This window comes from Talpa europaea (assembly GCF_964194135.1).
Source record: "Talpa europaea genome assembly, chromosome: 1".
Taxonomy (NCBI): domain Eukaryota; kingdom Metazoa; phylum Chordata; class Mammalia; order Eulipotyphla; family Talpidae; genus Talpa; species Talpa europaea.
In genome coordinates, this window is record NC_140073.1 from 24,325,040 (window position 1) to 24,341,935 (window position 16,896).

At 36.3% G+C, this 16,896-nt stretch overlaps 1 protein-coding gene across 1 annotated transcript; it reads right to left on the reverse strand.

The window, feature by feature from the left end:
- Positions 1-2,545: 2,545 nt before the first annotated feature.
- On the reverse strand, positions 2,546-5,856 carry ARL14EP (ARF like GTPase 14 effector protein; the record flags this gene model as incomplete). Its single annotated transcript, XM_084255920.1, has 3 exons — positions 5,391-5,856; positions 3,822-3,949; positions 2,546-2,774 (listed from the first exon to the last, which is right to left on the reverse strand). Exons 1-3 carry the CDS (start codon positions 5,814-5,816, stop codon positions 2,546-2,548), a joined length of 783 nt encoding a protein of 260 aa, XP_084112046.1. The 5' UTR covers positions 5,817-5,856.
- Positions 5,857-16,896: the final 11,040 nt, after the last annotated feature.

Consider the following 16,896-nt stretch of genomic DNA (forward strand, 5'->3'; position numbering starts at 1 on the left):
AATTTTTGTGTTTTATAATAACAGCATTCTAAAATATTTACCAGCCTTGAATGATACTTATGCAAAATACAGTAGGATATAGACATCATTGTATTCTGTATTTCTGTAATTTTGTACTGAAAGACATTAAATGGACTTGTAGTTTTCCCAAAACACAGCTTTTATTATAGCCTACTCTATATCATATATAGCTTTCTTTGCAAACATTTTGCATGCTCACTAAAAGTTTTGTCTCAAATAGGTATAATGAATAAATATTAGCAAAATTATTCAGGAATTTTCCATTTAAAGAGATTATTACTATCCTTGAAAAATAACATGAATGAGAACACAAAGGGATCCTGAAATACAAGTTCAATTTAAAATAAAGCAATTTAAATTTATTCAACTGAAGAGATATCCCTGTTTTAAACAAAAAAATCTAAGATTTTAGTTTGTCTTATAAAAAGCCTAACCAAAATTAAATTACTCTTAAAAGCAACAAAAATGACAGCAGTAGCCAAGTAAGGTCTAAAGATCCTGAAAATTCAGAAAAAAATTGTAATCTATATTCTCTGACTTAACAAAGTTAAAATAGTCTTTCTGCCAACGTTCTGTTGAAACGTATAGATCAAGGACTTGACAAATTAACGGTATTTCTGATAACTAGATCATGAACAATTACAACTTTTAAAACTGGCTTTCCATCCAAGTAAAACCAGTCATTTTAAACATACCAAAAGTGAAACAGGAATAAAAATTAACTTCTATTGCTCAATTCAATCAGACTTAAATTTAGCTTCAAGACTAAAAATTATTTCAAATGGCTAAGAGCTCATTTGATTAAACTAATATACTGTATCAGGGAAAACAAAAAAGCAAAACCTAGTTTAGTGGCAATGCCCTAGATGATAAAAGATTTTAAACAGAATGACAGATATTTGACAGGTAGCTGTCATAAAACAAAAAAGTACAGAGAAGTTACCACCCATCCGTGTCGTCCACATATCACCATATGAATTTCAACATCAGTTTTCAAGAAGTTGCACTAACAACCAGCATTTCTTATTTTCCCCTTCATTATTCCTTTTAATCCTAATTATTATCCTTTTAATCCTAATTGATTACCCCAGAACATTCAATACCAGATATTATGATGTATGTATTTTATGTCTATCTGTGTTATATCTATAAAAGATTTATTTCCCACCAAGGGGAAATTTTCAGTAAGAATACAAGGTCTAAACCATGGAAAGTTTATAACAACATTTGAAGAGTAAGTAGAGGGGATAAATGACATTTTAGCCCTTAGACATGTAGATTATTTCCTAAATAACACTCTAGCACTTTGTTGTGTGAAAATTAATTTTCCCAGAAGTAGGCATTGTTCTTAGCTATAGGCAGTCCTTGCCTTGCATGGTAGTGTGGAACCATAAAAGTGACCATTCAAAAAATATCTTAATCAATGGGAAAAATGATTGTCTTGTGACCTTGTAAATCTGTCAAAATATTAAAAACTGTCAGACATAAATGTAGAAAAAAAAGGTTTTTTGCACACTGTAAATTAAAATAGAAAACATCGGAATCAAAGCATTATTTTATTGTAAAAAGCTAGTTGAGTAGTTTGAACATTTGCCTTTTTTTTACTGAATCTTTTTTTTTTAACCTTTAAATTGCCATGTTTGGATCAGGTTCCACCATTTTGTGATTTTAGTGTTGTGTATTTCTCAATTTCCTTTAATGTGAAGTTTTTTTACCATGACATCCTCTGGGACATATTCATCCTTTTCATCACAACCACTTTCCCCCGTTACTCTGATAAGATTGGCATCAGTCAGTTTGTAGAGGCTACAGAATAGCAGAAATGCCAGCACTCCCACAGTCAGTCAGTCAGTCAGTCAGTCAGTCAGTTCTACAACCGCACTTAGGTTTGATTGGAATTTCACTTGTAGCATTATCATTTATTTCTTTGCTGCTTTTTAAATCTGTCAGCAAATTTCTTTGATTATCCACATTTGTCAAATGTCACATGGATATCCAGGGCACAACACAACTATCAATACATGCTTTGCTATCTGCTAGTAAACTGAATAATAGATGTGCAGTTACCAATCACCAGCAGAATTGAGAATGTGATTGATTACTGATCATGAAACACATCTGTTACTCACAGATTGAATTTTGGACTTAAAAAGTTAGCAGAAGTGTGTCATGTAATCACTCACAGTTAATAAACTGTGGTCACTGAAATTTGAACTGTGCTATTAGGGGACTGGTGGTGTTTAAGTCATCACTAAATTTTATGAGAATTGTGCAAAGAGGGGACTGCTTATATCCTACTTGGTTACACTGACCCAGACTGGTTTAAAGTTGACTGCTGAGCAATAGCCCATATAAATTTATATCAAATAATAGATCTTACAGCACCCAAAATGTAGTATCAATGCATGTTAAGGCGGTTTTCAAATTTTTGTCATTTGGCATTCAACTTTTAAATATATATCAGAATAGTAGAAATTTAGAAACAGAGAAAAGACCTGTAAAGATTGCAGTTTGACACCCCAAATTATCCAGCATGTTTATTATGAATTATTTCTCCTCCTTCAATTTCAATTTGCTCATACAGCCATTTGCGGTCACAGCGACACTCAGCTCCACATTTGGTTGAACCACAGGCAGGACAAGCATAGAAACACCCCAAGCAGTCTTCATCAAGGCAGTCACAAAGGTCCATTCCACTGAAAATCAGGAGACCCTGGCTATCATAGACCTTACTCTTTGCCGGTATCACTTGTCTGTAAAATAAATAAAAGACAAGGTGAATTACATATCACAAATTATAATATTTTTGATGACTGAATTAAAAATAAGGTGATAAAACAATTAAGGAAGTAAAATATCTTCAACTAGGGATGAAGTCCTGCCAAAATGGTACATAACTGACCAGACTAGAGGCAACTTTATAATTAGTTGTAAATAAGCTCATATGAAAAAAGACAACACATTAAAGTGTTAAGACAAATCCAAAAAAAAATGCATATGCCCTTAAAGTCCATTTATAAAAGTCAGGACAAGAATTTTGTTAAAAAATAAGTGTGTTTCTGTTAAAACTATTTTCCCCATACCTTAAAAAGAAATGAATGGCTAGTTAACAGTGCTATATTTTTATTAGCGACCATCTCTTTACTACTTTGTGAATAGTTTTATTTTTATTAGAATATACTACCTTCTTGGTTTTCATACTTTGATTAGTCTATTTCTTGTGTCCTTAAAGGTCTCCAGAAAATGTGGTCAAAAATACTTACAACAACTCAATGGAAAACCTTAACAGATGGAATAAATGGCATATGTAGACACAATTCCAATTATACTAACATTTCTTTATCAATTTATACTTTAGAAATGCTCATTTTAAAAAGTCATTTAAACAATTTAGTTGTCCTACTCATTGACTGTACCATAGCTGTTCTATTTCAGAGAAGTAAAAAATAAAAAGCAACCTTGCTTTTTTTATACAATTTAATTACGTTTAAAATGCCCTCACAGATCTACCAATGACAAAGTATTAATATTTTTCAGAGTATTTTACTTTTTAGAAGTATGTTTTAATTATTTTAACTCTTGTGCCAAAAATATTATCTTGCTCCCTTCAATGATTCTCAGAAACAAAATTTTTTTGCTGAAAGGATGCCTTAATTTTATATAAAGCTCTTAGAGGTTCATACTAACTCTAGGTTAGTCAACTCAAGATTCTACTGAGAAAATAAAAAATGAAGGCACAAGGATACAATACAGCTGTAAAGCAACCAATTACCATGTGTCTTGAGTAACACATAGCCTACCTGTCTGAACCAGCAGTTGCATTTTTGGTGAGCCTCCTTTTCTCTCTTTTGCCAGTTTCTGGAGCAAATTCAGTTTGCTTTCCTGGGTTTGCAAATTGTAATGACCTCAAAGCTTTGGCAGTTCTTCCCTGAATAAAAATAAACCAATTATCAACTCAAATTTTGACATCAGAATATAAATAGATTCATATTCCACTTAATGTTAATCCAGATTATTCCTTAATTTAGAAGAGAGTCTGGAACTCACAAAGATAAAAGGATTTAGAGCCCAAGTGCAACAAAATCTACATAGCTTGGGACTACACTCACAAGTTTAATTTATTAAATTTTCATTATCTACTTTCAATTTCTAGAGTATTAGAAGGGGGCAAGCTTGGTGATAACTATAATGGCTGCTGCCAACATAAGAAGAGCTGGCAGAAAAAAATTTGTATAACCCAATGGCAAATAAGTGAGGTTCCATATAATGAACTTGAGTCCTTAAGAAAAGGCTCCATTATTATGTTTTTGAAAACAGAGAAGTAATAAGGATTCAAGTTCTGAAATATCATAATTTTTTTAAAAGGCTTTGGTGATTTTTTTTAATGATTAAGGGTTTATTACTTGGGGAAAAGAAGTTTCATGTGATACATTCCATAAAAACAATGGATAAAGTGGAAGAGACATCTAAAGTGACAGCTGTAGCAGGTGCTTAGTATGAACAAGGTAACATTGGTCCCAAAGATGTGTCTCTATGGGGAGAACAAACGGAAAACACTGCATGTAATTACAGATTTTAATTACCTTAATATCCCAACAGCAAGAATTATAAAATGGTTATAAATAAAAATTTTGAGAGGTGTTCTTGTGACAGATATGTCCTTGTTTTATTCCAAAGATAGTTTTATGAAATCTTAAATTATTCTGATATAGTTAAGTAATCTGGATTCAGGCAGGTGAATAAGAGAACTATACATTATTAAATGTTACAGTCTAAATATGTATTATTTTTGAACAGTGTGTCCTACAGTTAGCCTTCACCATGCCAAGTAAGAATTCAAAACTAAAGGGAACACCCATGCATCTTAATAACCTGAAGAGGAATGGGCACTGCCAAAGGAGAAAGACAGGTAGAAATAAACCATTATTTCAAATCACTTCTCTGTTTTTAAAGCAGTAATTTTCACAATTACTTTATAAAAAGGGGAATTCATCCCGTTTTATAGACTTGCTGCTTCTTTGGAATTAGAAAAGAAACTCTTAAAGTCCTAGCTTTCCCAAAATGTTTTAAAACGACACTTTTAATGTCTTAGCACTAGGAGTTGCAGTTTAGAGTCTTGGGCATATTACAATTTAACCTACATAAATAGAAATAACCTGCATGTTATTCCTTTACCAAACCAGTTTTTTTTTAAATCAACCAATCTAGATATAGGAAGATATTTAGAAACATCATTTATTTTTACCAACCCAACTTTATATTCACTTCATGCTAATTACTATAATAGTAATGCAAATATGGTTTTCTTACAGTTAAACAAAATCCCACTGTACAAGTAACAATGGAGAAAAAATGACAACTATACATACATCTGAATCCGTCTTTCTTCTCTGTCGGTCTTCAGAATCAACATCCACACTTCCATTGATTATCTGTGTACATTTTGGACAAAGTTTCCAGCCAGGTACAAGTTGTCTTCCAAATTTTGCACTCAGAAAAGTGGCATCATCTAAGTCAATTACATGCAAATTTTTTTTGGCTAATTTTTTGTGTATGTTAAATGGGTCACAACATGACTTCTGCAAATCCTCAAATCTGTCAATGTAAATTTTTGCATGATGGAAGCAAATTGTATTGTTCCCAGAAAGCGTCATTCCAGTTCTAAGTTGAAGTAAAAGCATATCATTTGATGACAATTCTTGCAAAGTCTTGAAACCTGTGTGACGAGTATAGTAGGTTTTATGGCATTCATTTGTAGTACGAAGCTGGACTCCAACTGAACATGGATCCATCATTCTTGATTTTACCAAATTCTCCTCTTTTATTTTGTCTAGAGATCTCTCTCTCTTGTAGGTCACATGCTGATCACCCTAAACAATAAAGAAAAACTTAACTGAATTCTTAAGAAAATGTTAGATTTATGCTACAAACTTTTTATCTGGAAAAATGAAAAAACAATTGATAAAAGTAAAAAAACTGCAAGAAAGACATAAAAAGGTACTTACTGACAGACCACAATAAACACAGTATACTTAATTTTATCATTAGAAGATTCCTTAGACCCACATAAGAATATTTGCTATCACAGCTTTCATTTAACACCACATAACAGATATAAGGATTGAAAAGAAACAAGAAATATGAACTAGAAAGGTAATTTACTGAGGATGCTAAAAACCAAAGCCATGTTAGGTATTTTTTATGGTATCTTAAACAAGACACACAAGACTTCAATGGTGAAAGCTATCAAGCAGAGGACAAAAAAAGGCATGCTAAATAAATGTAGGAATATATATCAAGAGTCTGACTCTAGTAAATGTCAATTCTCCAAGAATTATAAATTCAAAACGATTTCAATCAAAATCCCTTCAGGTGTTCCGCCCACTCCTACCTTGGCACTTAACCTGGTTTATATGGAAGAATAAAGGTTCACAATAATCTAGAAGAAAAACAAAAGTGATTTGCTATAAAACTACTACTATAATTAAAACAGTATGCTTTTGGTATAATACAGACAGATCCATGAAAGATGAGAGCTTGGTGTATGGCATGTGGTATTATAAATCAATAGGTATTACACACTATTGGAAAATGGATTTAATAAAAGATGCTTGGATAACTAACCATATGGAAAAAGAATAGAATCTGTTTCTCACAAATAAATATTAATTCCCAGATGGATTAAATAAACATGAAAGAAAAATTGTAAAGATGTTTATAATAAAACATAGAAGTTTTGTGACACAAGGTTAGAGAAAAATTTCTCAAACAAGAAACCACATATTAAAGAAAAAAATGATTACATTTGTGTGAGATTAAGTATTTTCTTTAAAGGAGAAAAAAGCCACTTAAAAGTTGTTAGATTAGGGCCTCTCCGGTGGCGCAGCGGTTGAGCGCTGGGCTGCGAAGCTGCCCGCAGCCTCTGCAGCGCCAGTTCCATCCCGTCCCACGTGGCGCGCAGACCTCTCCTGCCGCCCGCTGCTCCCCTCAGCAGTGTATTTCGTCGGTCTACCTGTTCTGTTCCCCGCTCTGGTGAATTCTCTCACCTTCCCGTGCTTCTGCCTGTACCCAGTGCTTGTATAAATAAAAATAAAATAAATAAATTAAAAAAAAAAGTTGTTAGATTATCCAAAATACGTTATAACTTGACAAAATAATCAATAAATGCATGCAAAAATGTTCATCCTCATGGTTATCAGCAAAATGCAAATTAAATACTATTTTTCAAACATCTGCTTGGCAAAAGTTAATCTGATAACCTAGTGCTGGCTAAAACATGGTCAACTTTTACATGCTTCTTTATACAGTGGCAGGAATGTAAATTGCTGCAACTACTTTTACAGTGTTTTTAGCAATGGTTCACAAGAGTGAGGAAGTGCACACTCCAGTACCTTCACTTTCAGTTACAGTGTCTGTGCTAGAGTAATATACATTTCATAGGAACAAAGGTTATACACAAGGAGTCAGCATCCCCTGTTTGATGGCAGTAAAAACTGGAAACAACCTAACTGTAAAGGAGAACCTAACTGTAAAGGAGAAAATGAGATTTACTCATACAGGTGACTCCTACGGGACAGTGAAAAAATATCATAGTTATATTTGGAAGACAGGTGAAAAAAGCTGCAAAAGGACAATACATCATTTATGTAAATTTTATGATTTATGTAAATTTTAAACACACAACAATATGTTTATGAGTGAAACCATGACCACATACTGAAATATATGGGATAACAGCAAATTTATGGATACTTCTGAGAGGATGCACTAGGGAGTGATTATAAATGTATAATTTTAATAAGGTATAAGGTCTTACACCAACTAAATTAGAATCTGCATTTTAAGATCCCTAGATAAATCATTACAGTTTGAGATGCAGAGCCTCTGGATAATTCAATCAAACATTTATCAAGCATTTTCTACATTTATAGAACACACCGAAAAATGAGAGAAAACATATTATACATAGGTAACTGCCTTTCAGGAAGTTTGACACCTGAGCAGTTGTCAATTTGATACAATAGGTACAAAGAAAAATATCTGCTTCAGTGAAAAAGTGCACTATTGAGAGCATAGCTCTTAGGAGTTTCACATTCTGATGACATGGGGGCTCTCAATCTTTACTTGCATTTGAACTATTTTACAAACTAAGAACTGCAGATAACTAACAGTAATGAAAATAATTCTTGTCTTTTTCTTGTAAATTCTGTCTGGTGGAGGTTCAACTGACTCCCTGCCCCACTGTGGAAGATGAGAAGCTTGTAGCCATTTGCTCATTTTTCTAATTAATCTCAAAATTATGTGTTCTTTTGATTGCCATTTGAACTGATTTACTTACTAGTGTTCTTGCCAATTATAATGGTAAATAAAAATCATATGTTCTAATTTTATCTTTAATCTTGACTTTATTCCTCTTTCTCCCCCCTTTCGTTGCAAGTTACACATAGGAAAAAAATGTTTCTGTTTCTTGTGGGATAACATGCAAATCATTAACAAACAAACTTTGAGTATCTTCATTTAGACCTGACATAGTTTTTGTGCCCCATCTTTTCGGAAGATTTCACCACGATACAAGTGAGATCCAAGTCTTCAAGTACCTTCAAGCTACAACTAGTGATAGAGGATTTAGAAATACTAACATTTAATTCCTGAATGAGTCAATGGTCTTCTAAGGTCTTTGTATATAGAAGTTTGGATGAATTTTATTTGTATATTAATTATTTTCCACTTCAAATAGCACATATGCCTTTGACATGTTGAATTTTACCTGAGACCCATGCTCCTGGTTCTTTAAAAGCCAATGTTAAAAAAATCCACCCACCATTCTCCATATGGTAATTTAATATGAAAGAAAGTCCTATTCTTATATCTAGGACAAAGATGTTCCAAATTCTCATTCTCTGCTTCATTTGTGAATTTAAGAATGATTAGCTGAACTGCTTGTTCCCACGATCAATTGGAATAAAAATGCTCATTAATCAAACTTAAGTTTTTCTCTTTCCCTAAGGTCTCTGAATTCTGGGCTACCCTCTGCCAGAACCAGTAAATAACCCCAATAACCTGGACTCAGGGCAAAACAATAATGGACCTACAAAAGAATAAAGGCTCTACAAAGAGTTTTATTCTAGCATTGTTTACTTCTTTGAATGCTGGTAGATTTCTTGGTCAGAGAATTCTTTTCATTACAATAGCTCCCTTTTCACCTCTTACAATAACATTTGACTAACGCTTCTCTTTGTTAATTGTTTTTTGTTTTTATTTCATAATTTCTTTAAAAGAGTCTGCATCTTGGACTTTTTCTTGCATTAAGACTGTCTACCACTTCAGAAGGGCATTGCCCCAAATACAATGTCCTTCAGGTAAAATTACTGTACTTGCAAAGTTCCTTTACACTTTGTCTTTCTGGTGTTTGCTGCTTGGAGCCCTTAGCTCTTTTTGTGCCAAGCAATGATAAGTTGTCCTTCAAGACAGCACCAGGTCCGCACCTATCTGTTGAGTCTTCCGCAAACACTATTGTTCTAGTATTCTTACTCATGCTTGGACAACACTTTCAACCTTCTTTCAGCTGCTGGGAGACAGGAACTATATGGTTTATTTTTTATATCACCCAAGGTGAATAACTTCAGGGACTGCCCTTTTTAGAACTCAATACAGGCTTATTACTTGTTAGTTCTTTCCATTATACATTAAGCTCTGTGAGGGCAAAGCATCAGAGTCTTGTTTACAGCTGCACCTTCTCTAATCACACACAGTCACTAATAGATACTTAAGTTTTTTGAATGAATACATGAATCTCACACCAAAAAGGCTGAATTTCCTTGAATCTATGTTCCTAGGTTCCTCAGACTCTGGTTTTCCCCACTCCAATCCTGGGGTGACCACATGCTAAGGCCCTAGATTCACAGTTATTCAAAATGTTTAAAGCCACAAGATACGTCCAATGAAAACTATGTTCACACTACGTAAAAAGCATACTATTTGTCCTCTACGCTACAGGCATATGAAAAAATGTTCAGCATCACTTGTAATCAGGGAAATGCAAATCAAAACTGCCATGAGATACCATCTTACACCAGTGAGAATGGCACATATTAAAAAAAAACTGGCAACAACAAATGTTGGCCAGGTTGTGGAGAAAAAGGAACTCTCCTGAACTGCTGGTGGGAGTGCAAACTGGTCCAACCACTATGGAGAGCTGTGTGGAGATTTCTGGACCTACTAAACATAGAGCTTCCATATGATCCAGCAATTCCACTCCTAGCTATTTACCCAAAGGACACAGAAAAATCAATTCCAAAGAACACCTGCACCCCTATGTTTATAGCAGCACTATTTACAATAGCTAAGCTTTGGAAACAACCCAAATGCCCAAAAATAGATGACTGGATCAAGAAGATGTGGTGCATATACACCATGGAATATTACTCAGCATTCAAAAAAGAAAAACACATGCAATTTGCAGCAACATGGATGGCGCTGGAAGGGATCATGCTCAGCGAAATAAGCCAGAAAGAAAAAGAAAAATACCGGATGGTCTCACTCATAGCAGGAATCTAAAAAACCTAAATAAGCGGGCAGGAAAATGACTGACTTTAATAAAGTAAAATTCAAAATCAACAAGCAACTATAAACCAGAGACACGTAGAGGGTGGGGAGGGGGGAAGGAGGAGGGATTAGGGTCAAAATAAAGGGGGGTGGGAATTGTATGGGGAATATAACCAAGATGAAAATGCATACATTGTGCAAAAATGAAAAATGATGTTAAAAAATATATAAAAAGATAATAAACAGTACAAGCCTAAACCACGGCTTTGAGCGCCTCAGGTCTCCAGAAGAGAGGCGACAACCCGGGACGGAGGAGGTACAAACCGTGCTGGGCCTTAACAAAGGGGGGCCATAGGCGAATGTGGGGTGCGCGGGGCGGGGAGCGAGGGGGTGTCCAGGGCGCACGACTGCAGAGGCCCAGACGGCGGCCGAGCGTCCCCGCACGCGTCTGGGCCTCCTCCCCGACCACCCCTCCGGGACCTCCCTGACGCTGCGCCGGCTTCCTCCCCACCCGGGGAACCCGCTACAAACCTCCATTCCTCCCCAGAACTAACCCTGGCCCGGTCCACCTCAGCGCGAGCTCTCCTCCGCCCGAGTTCCGGGAGCGCCCGGGTCCCTCCCCGCCGACCCGACCAAGCTTTTCTGCTCGTCCGGCGCTACCACCGAGAGGACCGCGAGCGCGGGCTAGAGAGGCTCAGCGCCACCATAGAGATCGGCCCGGAGCCGCCTAGAGCGGACCGTGCCCGGAGGCCTCTGAGCTCCAAAAGGCGGGGCGGCGTGAACTGGCGAATGATTCAAGGTGAGGCAATAGTTGCTTCAGAAGTTCACAGCATTTTGTCCACTGTTCTTGGAGGCTAGGGAATTGAGAGGTCCCTAGGGCATCTCTTACAACATGCGGTTTGGCAAACTTGGAGCGTATCGCAAAGCTCTACGTGTGCGTTGCCGAATGTTTACACCCCAGACCTCATCATCTAGGAGAAATGAATGAGTTAAAAGCATCTCAAGAATAGACCAGATCCTTTATTTAAGGTCTCACCATTTATTTTATTTCTTTCATTCAAGCGACATATATTCCCAAAATGCCTTTCTTTATTGTAAATTGTAAAAATAGTTGTGTTATTGTTATTGTTATTATTATTATTATTATTATTATTATTTCTGGTGGGATGTCGGCTCCAGAAAGGGGCTTGTAATTTTCTGAAGGAAGAAACAATATCTTCCTTGTGTCCCTAATGTCTTGATTTTTAAAGTGGATTTTATTCCTCTAAAAGCGTGAGCTCGAGCTAGTTCCTCGATAATGTTCAACTGTTTTCAGGTGTGGGGTGGGAGTGGGGCCAGACTGTGTTTTTAACCAGCCAAGTGAAAAATGTGAGATAAATAAATAGGAAAGGTCCTTCAAGGCCCACACTAGCTGGTGATACTACTCTACACCCCTGTCACTTGCTGCTGTTCTACCTACTCTGTGCCCAGGCAGGGTTTTGCTGCTCAGTAAATTACACCAATCTTAGAAGGAGGGAATGTATCCGCAGCAGTTCTTTTAGTAGTTACTTTGTTGGTGGTACTTTGCTAAATTTTGAGACAAAGAAAATAAAATTTAGCCTGGTCTCAAAGAGCTCACAAGACTGAGGGAGAGAGGAGCTAACTGTTAATCATAGTGTGATGTGATAAATGGCATATAGAAACAAGGCTGTGAACAAGACAAAATGAGAGGTACTAAAGCAGGGTTTCGTAGATTGATTATTGGTTGAATTGAGCTGTCACATGAATGATAACTTGATGCAATGGTAGCCTCCAAGTAAACTACTATGCAAGCTGTGGTAGAGGTAATGAAATAGAAGGCTCACCAAACAAATTAAGGTGCATGAATAGCATGGTCTATTGCATCAATTTAAAATTAAATCAGGGCCTCCCAGGTGGCACATTGGTTGAGCGCTGGGTTGGGAAGCTGCCCACAGCCTCTGCAGCGCCGATTCGATCCCCCGCTGCTCCCCGCCACGGGAGGAGGGTCCCACATGGCGAGCAGACATCTCCTGCCGCCCCCCTCAGCAGTGTACTTCTGCCCGCTCTGCTCCCCGCTCTGGCTCTGGTGAATTCTCTCACCCTCCCGCGCTTCTGACTGTACCCAGTGCTTGTATAAATAAATAAATAAATAAATAAATCTTAAAAAAAAAAATTAAATTGACTTAAATTCCCAGGGGAAAGAATTGGGTAAGTTGAAAGATATAGGATAAGGTCCAAATAGGTGAAGGGACAAATATCATTTGAATCATGAGTTGTGAAATATTTATCTGCCAGTTCAGATTTTGCCACTGATGATATGCTTATGAGGATTAGAGTTACAGCAAGGAGGCCAATTGTACACTCCTGCTCTGTGTTTAGGTGTGTGCCTGCTTACTACTTGGCCTGATGAAAATTTGCAGGATTTATTTGCATTTCTTTGCTACAGCACATATAAGCACTTATACTAGGTGCCAACTATGTGTGGGTGATTTCGGGATGCATATTGTCAATTCAAATACTGGGTAATTATTCATACCTTGCTTTTCCATACCTTTTGACTATAAATGACTTTCTGCAAGGACATGCACTCATAGAAGTTTATGTGTAAACATATAAACATAACTTCTACTCAGCCTTTAGAGCCCTCCTATCAATCAGCCTTTTGCTAAGAAAACATATTTTGGGTTGTAAATATTTGCTCACCTACAATGGCCATAGAGAGTATGATAAGAACTCTTTCAATGTAGTGATGGTAGAGTCAGAATATGCTCAGTTAAAGAGTGGGAAGTTAGTGATAACAGCTACCATAGAGAACATTTTTCAAGGAGCGTTACTGGTAATACTGTATAGCATGAGGAGCTTTGTATGTGTGTACATTTGAGTATCATTTTAAGAGCAGACAGTGTGTTCAGTTCTTTATGTAAGTTTTGCTAATTACATTTGAACTTAAGCTTCTTCAGAATTGCCCTCCCCCTGGAAACAACTAGAAAATTGGGCATAATACGTGAACTTGAGCTCCCTGCTCTATGCGACTTTGATGGCTTTAAGGTAGTTGGTTTTCCTATATAGTGGCTCAGGGTTCCCAGTGCTTGAATTTAGAAAGCAAGGTGAAAGCTACTTTGTTTTGAATCATGTAGCATCACTTCCACTACATTCTGTTAGTTATATGTGAGTCATTGAACTTGACCCAGATTCAAGGGGAGGAATCATTCTCTAACTTTCGATAGATAAAATTTTACAGATATGTTACTAAAATGCATAAAATTGCATAGCCTAGTATCAAATCTAATAACTACTATAATTTCAAAATAGTGATGAGTGGAAGTGATATTGTCAGATACCTTTAATAACTATAATTTGGTGCAAACTGATTTCTGTTGGTGACAAAGTTACTGTAGACACAGTTATAAATACTGTGGTGGTACTGATAGATGCTAATAATTCTGTAGTTTTTATTATTTAAATGATATATTTCAGCTAATGATTAGGGAAAGTGAAAAGATAGCTAATTAGGGACATATAAAAATAGCTTTTAGGGACATGAAGTTAGATATTATGAATATGCAGAAATGTAAAACAGCCATAAAAGGTGAAATTTTCAATTTCTTTTCTAGTGTATAGGTGGGACCACTGAAGGCAGACAACTGTATCAATTCAAGGTAAAGCAATTGTCAGACAGATGCATCAGGACAAGGGATAAGAGCTTAGGATTTTGTCAAAGAAGTGATTGGTATGGTGAGAGTTACAGGAGAAGACACTATGTAAATTTGGTTTACTGTAGTATCTCCCTAGTTACTATCACCTGTTATCTAATGTAGCTACCATTCTAACTTCTTTCACCATATACTAATTTTGCTGTTAATGAACTTTGAAATTATATGTACATACTCTTTTGTATCTGGCTTCTTTTGCTTAACATTATGTGTTAATCATCCATATTGTGTGTTGCAATAGCTCTTTGTCATTGCTGAATTGTATTTCTGAAGCATGCAGGTGACAACATTTTATTTTATCCTTTTTTTCTTTTTTTTAAGATTTATTTATTTATGCATACAAGAGTTGGGGTACAGGCCAGAGATGCGGGGGGTGAGAGGAATCACCAGAGACAGAGTGGGGAACAGAACAGGCAGATTGACTGAAATACACTGCTGAGGGGAGCAGCGGGCAAGGAAGGAGAGGTCTGCTGCGCCATGTGGGTTACTCCCTGGCCGGCCAGGGATCGAACTCATGCTGCAGAGGCTGTGGATTGCTTCATAGTACGGTGCTTAACCCCTTGCGCCACCAGGGAGGCCCTATTTTATCCATTTCAATGTTACTGGACACTAGTTGATTTCATTTGTGGATTTTACAAATAATACTGCTGTGAGCATTCTGTCCTTTGGTGCACGTATTCACTCGTGTGTTTGTGCATGTAGAGTAGTTATTGGATCATGTATGATCCAAACAATGTATGATCCAACAAATAAGTCAAAGATATTTTCAAAGTGGTTACACCAATTTATACTCCTAAACATGTTTGCTATTGCTTAGAATTGTCAGTCATTGTGGTGCTTGTTGAGAAGATGTAAAATGAAGTCCTTTCTTTTCTCCAGGGAGAATACATTGAAAAGTTTAAATATACATTGAGCTCAGAATATACTACAATGTGGGACAAAACCAGAGGACCTGGCAATTGCCCAAGACTATTGCTGACCAAAAGTGACAGAAGAGATGTGGAGAAAATTCAATTTAAGGAAACAAAGAGGTAAGTGGGGGAAGAAAAGAATACCAATGCATAAACTGGTTTCATCAGTCCCTGGGGAGAACAAAGGTGCGTGTTATGGATCTAGTTGTGAGAGACATGGGTGTGAGTGCTGTGGTGAGCCTGGCAGATGGGTTCCCAGTAATGAAGACAAAGCTCAGGAAGGTGCAGTTTACCCCGCTTATTTCCCCTGGAATTGAGCAAATACAAGAAAAAGCAGAACACCAAGTTGCACAAGCGGAATGAGACCTCTACCAAGACACAGGGTAATGAACCTTGCAAGAATTCACAAAATAGGTAATATATAAAGGAACCTCAATTAAGCTTACATCTGATCTGACTTCTCTAAAGAGCACTATGGGCAAAGAGAGAATGGAATGCCATGATCAAAATACTTAAAGACAAAAATTGCCAGACAAGATTATCTTGCGAAAGCTCTCCTTCAGATATGAGGGAGAAATGAAGGCATTCTCTAACAGAAGCTAAAGGAGTTTGCAAACACTAGACCTCGTCCTCTAAGAAATGTTCAAAGAAGCTCTTATATCTGCATTGAATAGAAGAATACACACAACTGAACAAGGAAACAGAACCACAAAGTTAAGGACAAAACTGCAGTAGCAGGCCTTCATATATCAATCAGTCTAAATGTAAATGGATTGAACTTACCAATTGAAAACCACAAAGTGTTTGGTTGGATTAAAAAACAAAATCCAGGAAATGTACCTTAGCTCCAGTGATAAATATAGGCTCAGATTGAAGTATTGGAAAAAAATCCTATAAGCAAATGGGATACAAAGGAAGGCAGGGACAGTCATATTTACATCTGATAAAATAGATTTCCAGCTAAAAAGGTAGTAAGAGGCAGGTGGACATTACATAATAATTAAGATTAAGAGAACAAGAGATCAAGAAGACAACAATCATTAATATATATGCATCAAATCCAGGCACATAAAAATATATAAGGCAATAGCAAATCTGAAAATACATTTGTGGCAGAGTACTTAAACATCCTACTTCCACCAAAGGATAGATCAACTAGACAGAAAATAAATAAGGACATACTAGCTATAAATAAAAAATTAAATAGTCACTTTTAGGGCTCCACAACCCAAAAAAACTGAAATCACATTTTTCACAAGTATACATGGGAACATTCTCTAGGATTAATGACTTATTGGGTCACAAGTTAAGTATTAACAAACTTATGAAGATTGAAATCATGTCAAGAGTCTTCTCTGACCATAAAGTTATAAGCTGGAAATCAACCACACACAAAAAAGCTGGCAAAAACTCCAATATGGGAAGACAACACATTATTGAATGATTTTTGTTTTAATGAGGAAATCAAGGAAGAAATGAAAAAATTACCTGGAGATACAACTTCTAGAACCAAAGGGACACACAAAAAAGAAGGAGCTCAAATAATCTCTCTCACCTTAAGAGATCACCTATTATTGTTGGCTTTAATTTTTTTGGAGGGTGCATGCATACTTGTTTTCTAAACCTCAGTTCCTTTAATGTACCATTTGGGGCATGAAACAAAACTAGCCGAATGAGATCTGGAATTTGATGCCTTGGTTAAGTCC